We start from the raw sequence: 7,518 nt of genomic DNA, 5'->3' as shown, positions 1-7,518 counted from the left end.
TACAATGTTTCTTCAGATTTATGGATCTCCAGGTATAAGCATTAAGCCCATATAAACACTCTTTTCTAGGAATGCATACAAGTACCTGAGTAGTGATTTTCTTTAAACTCTTTACTGACACTTGGATTTGATGTACAGGGCTAAAGCTTATTATGTTATCTTCTCTTTCCCCCTAAATGAAAAACAGGTGTCCACTTTTAGTTTATGGAAAAGCCCGGGTAATTACCTTTGGACACATTTGGGGCACAACATATTGTCCTCCAGGTGTGGGGGTGTAAAATTGCAGGAGGGGAGCAGGAACAGGGCACACACTTGCCCTTGTTTTCTCAGGTACCCAGGCTTGTCCCCCATGAAACTGAAGGCGGACCCAGCCTTCTCTGTCTGCAGGGAGACTTCTTCCATGAATAACACACCACCTAACATCTGGGAACAGAAAGAGAGTTAATTATAAACAGAGTGACGAAATCCTACTGTTTAAGACTGCACACCTTGACCTTTGATTCTTTTTTTTTCAAGTGACAGCTCCAATATAGAAGCTCTGGAATCCTAACTATACCTATTCTATCCTGCTCCCCTTAGTAAATAATGCAAATTTGTTCCTGTTAAAACTTTAGAGCTGGAAGTGGCAAAGCTGCATGTGGGTATTTGATAGTGCAGAGGAGGCAAAACTATCCATTTCAGGTGTTCAGCCGGGGCTCAGTGACAAAATGAAAATCAGACTAGCTAGAGTTTATTAAATAGTGTAGCACTCACCAAAGAGAAGCTGCCAGGAAAACTAGTCCAAGACGATGGGTTAGAATTCTAAGTTATATAACATCTTCCACAAAGACCAAAGAATTGGTAGAGGAATCAACAGGACAAACAAAGAAAAGCAGTTTTAGGTTCCCAAGCACAATAAACTATGGAAAAATATATGAAAGGACCTAATGGAATAAGCTTTATTTGCAGATTCTTCTGGTGCCATCTCTAGGTTGCTTAAGAGTCTGTCTCCAGCAAAGGGACAATTTATATCCTGCCTTTAGCCAATCGGGGCAACTTTTTCTGGGTTTGCTACTTTGTCTTTAGCGCAAATTTAATTTTCGTGTTAAAGAGGCATATTCTGGGTAGCCATATTTTGGTTTCCTCCAATAGAAATGCCAAACCAGACTAGTCTGGGAAGGGTTTTGTCAAATAGTCTCAACTCTTTAGTAGGCGCGCTGTGTTGTGTAAACCAGGTTATGATGTTCTGGAAATGTATCCCCTGTCATTCTTAAAATATTTGAGGTAGATAGAATTATTAACCTATTTTACAACAAAGAAACTGAAAACTGGCTTGAATAAATTTTTAAATTGAGGTGACACTGATTTATAATGTGGTCTAAGTTTCAGATTACAACTTTACACTTTGATATCTATATAAAATATATGCTGGTCACCACCAAAAGTAGTTTCTATCCACTGCCAATCAATTGACCCATTTACCCAATTCACTTACCCTTAATTAACAACTTTCCACTTACTAATGAGTGTAATAGGTGCTAGAAGACCCAGGCTCAAGCTCAGTTGATTTTTACATAATCAGCCTTTTAATTCCTTAAAGGGGAAAAGAAATGATACCAAACAGATTGCTATCCCCCTTCTGATGACAAAATAATTGCAATGGTATTCACTATTAACATTGCCTTGGAACCTAGCCCTACCTCAGTCCTAAATCAGAAACTAAGGGGGAATGGGACGGGCCCCAGGACTCACCAGCTCTTCAAGATTTTGATATATCCTAAAAGCGATCCCAGGTTAACATTTAAACTCATGTCCTCATCTGGACCAGATCTAGCTCCTACTGTTGACTGGACTTACCACTTGACTCTGGTGGTGACTGTACTTCTTGTATTTCCTCCATCCTTCCAGCCATGGCTGTTATTCTGGTCCAGGAGGCAAACACAGCATCTGGGGCAGATGTTGTCACTACCACCGTGTCAACTGTCTCGAGAGTTGATTCTTGGAGGATAGGTGCCGGCACACTGTCCTCAGGAGAAGCATTTACTTTAGGAGGATTAGTTTCCTTAGAACTTTCCGGAGTTATTTTCCCACTGCTTAGCACTGCTTTTAGCTCTGATTTCTTCAGGATCCTGGCCTCCTTTGCAGTGTTGGGAATATCCTACAAATTGGTTTTAAAAGATTAAAGTGATAATTACAAGTGCAGTCTCAATATTTATTGCTCTCTTTGCAGTTGCTAAGTGAGGGGATATTGTTCTTCTTAGAATGAGGCATATAGGGGGGAAAAGAGGGACTGAAACAATTCTCCACACTTTTTGATTCTAAAATAGGTAATCAGGTTGAGAACTAAGTCTTCCACTCTGCCAAATTTCTATAAATTACTTACCTTTTGATTTGGATATGCATATTCACAGATTCTCTTATAAACTTCTAATTTCTAAGACAAGAGAAAAATGAGTTAGTAATCATAGCAAGGGGTCCCCCCCTTCACCCAGCACCATAGTATCTCACCCCAGCTCACACCTGGCCCTTGGTGCTCAGCTTTAGTTCCCGACCCCAGGCCCGCACAATGTCCCGGTGAAGCAGATTGATGGGTGGGATTTTCAAGGCAGTGGAGGAATTGGTATCTTCTTCCGTTCAGGTTTTACTCTATCATTGTCTTGTGCTTTCTCGGTTTTGCAAGAAGCTTGAAGGAGAATGGGACAAAATTAGTGATAAATTTTTGTGTTACTTTTTAAAATAGCAAAAGTACAAACACTCTCAGTTTTTGTAATCCAATCCCGATTTTACAGCTAAATATTTTGCCAAGGGCCACATCATCTCAAGAGACAGAACCTAATAGCTGGGGTTGAATACTTCTGAAACTGAGTTTTTACTTCCTAAAATTCCCCACCACTCATACATACTTGCCCCTTTGTAGTTGTTCAACTCACTGGCTCTAGGATCCACTGGAGATTGTACTTCTAAGGGGTTGCTAGTTTTAGACCTGTGTTTATAAATGCTCAAAAGTTGCCTTATCCTTTCACTATAAAAAACCACCAACAACATTGCACACACAACCACCAATAATTCTGTCAACCCACCATCATGTCTGCACTGGGGTCTCCAGCTACTTACACCTCACCTCAGGAAAAGACATATAGGAAAGACAGATCATACTCCAGAACATTCACAACTACGCTATTTTAGTCCCTCTGGTTTAATGAGTACACACAATACCAATGAGGCATAGCATAGGTGTTTTTACCTAATTATTTTATTTAAGTTACAATTGATCCCTATCAGCCAATATAGGTATTATCCTTACTTTTTAAAACAGGAAACAGAGTTCTAACAATGGGATTTTAAATTTATAAGCCGCTTGTCCCCAAATTATTTTACACTGAGATCCCTAACTCCAAGCAGTCAGTTAAGGCAAAAATAATTACCAGAATTAAATATATTATGGGAGTTTAGAGACAGGAAGAGAAAAGTTTTAACAGAGGGGACTCAAGGAGAGCCTCAGGAAGGTGGGCTTTAAACTAAACTTAAGGGCCTCCCTGGTGGCGCTGGGGTTAAAGACAGAGCTATCAAGTAAGCTATTACTAGCCCCTGCAGAATGAGTTCAATCCCAGCCTGGCCAGGAGCAACCCACACAGCACAGCAGACCTCTCTTGTCTAGCCTGCTGCTCTCCTCTCTCTCTGGTGAATCCTCTCACCTGCTTCCCCTCCCCCGCACCTCTGGCTTACACCCCAGTTCTTTTATGCATAAATAAATCTTTAAGAAAAAATAGACTAGACTTCAAAGAAATGTAGCACCTACAAAGTACAGGGTGGAAATTTGTTCCCAAATCCTTCAGAAAAATCCATCAGGGTTTCTTAGGCACTAGTGTAAGCACACGAGTGTATAGAACCTCTTACTTTTGTCCTCTTTCATACTTCTTTTTCGTTTGGTCGCCTTTGTTGAGGTTATTCTTTTCATAGTTGATATACTTTCACCAGAAGTTCTCTGTTCCTCTATGGACACGGTTTTGAATTGGAAAGTAACATTTTCTTCCCCCAACTTCTTTGTGGAATTCCACTGCAGACAGAAGAACCAGTCAGTCATTCCTATGATGTCCACCCGCCATAAACACCACTGACTATTAAGATCTTAAACCCACAGGCAAAGCACCAAGATAGTCATTGAACTCCACACTGGTGATACGGATTCTCCTCGGGACACAATCTTAACTCTAAGTTTCATTTATAAGATAGGGAAGCAAGGCCAATTTGAAAGTACAGGACAGGAAATATGGATCCAAACAAAAATATGATCACACAATTACATAAAGCAGAAAAACTGGTGGGTAGGGTATGATTGTATCGTTTGAGATAATTGGCTTAAAGATCTTGAATCTTTTAAATAAATATTTAAATACATTGAGAAAAATGTAAACCAAATTTTACAAAAAAGTAGAATAAGCTGCTTTTGGGAAAACTTAAATCACCTATTTGTCCCCAAATTTCCCCATTCCTTCATTCTTTACCTCTTTCAAATAAACGTGTTTCCATATTATTGCCAAAGAGATGCTATACACCCATTCAAGGAATTGTTCTTGGCATGAAAATTGTCTTTATACAACCTACAATGTTTCTTCTCTTAATTGCTCTCCATTGCCCCAAGTTCCAGTAGCAGAATTCCTTTCCAACTTATCTACTTGCCTGAAGGGTTATCACTTAGCTCCACCCTATATCCCACACCCACCCACATCTATTGATATTTAAAAATCTTAAATCTTATTCCTCTTTCAAAATCTCCTTTCATGTATTAGTTCATCTGAAAAATTTTTCTAGTCTAATAGACTGAGTCAAATTTACAACATTTCATTATTACTACCTCCTGCCAATTGCAAATTACCTTTGCTTATGTGATTTGATTAATACCTGTTACTCCATTTCACTGTAAACTTCGCAAAACTTTACCTTTCAACATGGACTCAATAAACATGGTGACCTTTTTTTTTTTAACTTTGTTTTTAAGATGCAGAAGTAGAGGCTAAAAGGTTACATAACTAAGGGAAGCAGGTAAGCATATTAGATAGAAATTAAATCCAAATAAACTTTTTTTGCTCCCAAAATAAATCCTTTCTACTTCCCCCAAGGTGGGAGTACCAACAAATTAACAATTGTATGACATTTTTACATTTCCAAAGCAGCTTTACATTAGTATTCAAATTTTACATTTGCCCTGACACAAAGTCCTCACTTAGGGTCTCAAAGTCTTATAATTAACAGGGCAAAAATGACAAATTCTTGTAATGTAACACTGCGGACACTCATATTTCACTTCTGGAACAAGTCTCAAAGCCTCTCCACCTTTAGATTCTGTATGCAGTACTTGTCCACATATCTGATTTCTGATTATTTTTCGCTCTTAATGACCCCAGGGAAAAGAAGACAAGTCCAGACCCAGCACCTGTGTTTTAGGACCTTCTTTCCCAACCTTAGCTCAATTTCCTATTCCCAAAGTCTTTCCTCATCTCCCCTTTACTCCTGCAAGCATTTCCCTACAGATGCTTTATTCTGCTTGTGGTGCAAGCAGGATAAATCATCTCTTTAAAACCATAACAAGAAACCTTATTTCTTACTGACTCCTCACTTCAAAATACCGGGCTGCATTCATTTTCAAGACTACCTTTTTCTAAATATAAAGGAAGAAATTCTAAGGCACATTCTTTTCTCCTCAATGTAAGGATTACAAGTGCTGAGGCAGAGAAACATGCGAAGACTCACAAAGACAGAGAACAAACATGCTAAAATTGCATTTTATGCTATTAAATCATACCCCAATATTTACCTCTTTGCCTTTTGAATTCTCCATACTCTAGAAGTTGAGGTTGATATAAACTTAGGAGTTCTGAAATGGCCCTAGCCCAATACTGCTGTTAAAAGTCTCCTCCCACTTCCTGCCACCAAAAACACTTTTCTTTGTCTCCTCCCCCCCCCATTCGTGAATGTAAAATTGTCTACTATCTTATTCAGGAGGTGACTTTTGTATTGATGGATATATTAGTGATACCATTTCTGCTTCTTTTTAACTTAATCATGTACGGTGTGGTTCACAAGACATTGGGAAATTGATAATGCCTTCGGAAAATTTCCAAGCGGGGAAAAAAAAAAATGTTGCTAGAGACATCTGAATGAGATGTGTGAAGGGATTTAATGATCGGATTTGTGGAAACAATAGAAACCTGGGGCCAAACCGGTGGCTCGAAAAAGGGAAACTTTTTGCATGTATCACCTTCAGTCCATTTCTTAAGCAAGTTACTCCGCCAATTCAAACTCCAGCTTTCCACCTCTACTAAAAAGCACCTTCTCAGCTGTCAACAACTAATAATACTTTTGTCATGTTCTTTAAGTATCTCTTACGTGCCAAATTCTAGGTTCGAGAGTTCACAATCACTAATTTTATTATTCTCCATTTGTTTTTGCTCATATTATTTAGGAGTTCCATTTTCACTCAACAGATTTTACGTAGTTCGTATTTGCTTCTTCACTCATTAGCTCATCTAGTGCTAAAGGGTTACTCTTGATCAGACAATATCTTCATAACAAGATCTGTTGACAAGACCTGTATTTTCTGCAAGAGCTTCATTAATTTCAGTTACTTCAGCTAAAGAATAGAGTTCACTAGCAGAGTACCCATTTTCCAAAGCACCATACTCCTGTTGTTTGCTCAATTTTTTCCTAATTTCAAGCGGATGACAGTAAACATCTCCAAGCTTCCTGTGAAAAATTGCTGATCCCCACTGTTCCAATACGATCTTTTTTTGTTATCCACCCATGTTTGTGAATTTTCTGACTGAGAGCAGAGCTGAGTCCTGGCGCAGCTTGCAGACCCCGCCAGCCTTATTTGCAGAGCCCAGGGCCCTTGCAGGTAGGCACCGCAGGTGCGCAGGCTGCGTGCGGAGAGCAAGCGGCTTCCTGCCGGCTGTGCGCCCCTGGCAGCGCCGCCTCAACGCGGTGAGGGAAGCTGCGTAGTGGAGCCGAGACTCGCACACACCCCATTCTCTATTTTAGAGATCACAAAGGTATGAATAAAATTGCGTTGATGACTTGCTTGGTGGTACAGTAAGTCCTGAGCCCGGTTCTACTCCTGGAAACTCTTACCTACAGACTCCCGAGCAAAGTCAAGATTCTCTCCACGGATAGTTTGAAATTCACCTTCCCAGGTTAACTCCTTATGGTCAAGCTGTCCAGATGAGAGGAGTGAACCAAAGGCGTTTCCTATAATTAAATGGGAGCCACATCTTCATTTGTCAGATTACAAAATCTGTTTTGTTCCTTTTTTGTTTGTTTTGCCAGCATCTCATTGCCCTAAAATGATATGATTCTTACCTAAAATGAAGGTAAAAATCTGCTCACGAATTAGAAGTACCTGGAGATAGGAAGTAAGTAAATGGGGACTTAGGAGTAATGACATGTGGACTGAACAAGCTGCAGAGAAGCAAAGGGGAGAGCAGGTATTTAGAATCGTGATTGTCTGGGGCCTGGAATTGGGTATTGATGGACGGTATCTTT

At 39.7% G+C, this 7,518-nt stretch overlaps 1 protein-coding gene across 1 annotated transcript; it reads right to left on the bottom strand.

Moving 5' to 3' along the window:
- Positions 1-226: 226 nt before the first annotated feature.
- LOC119233276 (developmental pluripotency-associated protein 4-like) lies at positions 227-5,856 on the bottom strand (the record flags this gene model as incomplete). Its single annotated transcript, XM_037495524.2, is given in 8 exon segments — positions 227-322; positions 324-423; positions 1,837-2,137; positions 2,363-2,413; positions 2,500-2,582; positions 2,585-2,662; positions 3,877-4,036; positions 5,795-5,856. Coding segments are annotated over 8 exon segments (893 nt in total), but the record flags the coding sequence as incomplete, so codon positions are not given.
- Between the last annotated feature and the right edge of the window lie 1,662 nt (positions 5,857-7,518).

This window comes from Talpa occidentalis, unplaced genomic scaffold (assembly GCF_014898055.3).
Source record: "Talpa occidentalis isolate TD23 unplaced genomic scaffold, MPIMG_talOcc4v2.1 talOcc4.700, whole genome shotgun sequence".
In the NCBI taxonomy this organism is placed as follows: domain Eukaryota; kingdom Metazoa; phylum Chordata; class Mammalia; order Eulipotyphla; family Talpidae; genus Talpa; species Talpa occidentalis.
The sequence above is the reverse complement of the archived record's forward strand: the minus strand, read 5'-3'. Positions and strand labels throughout refer to the sequence as shown.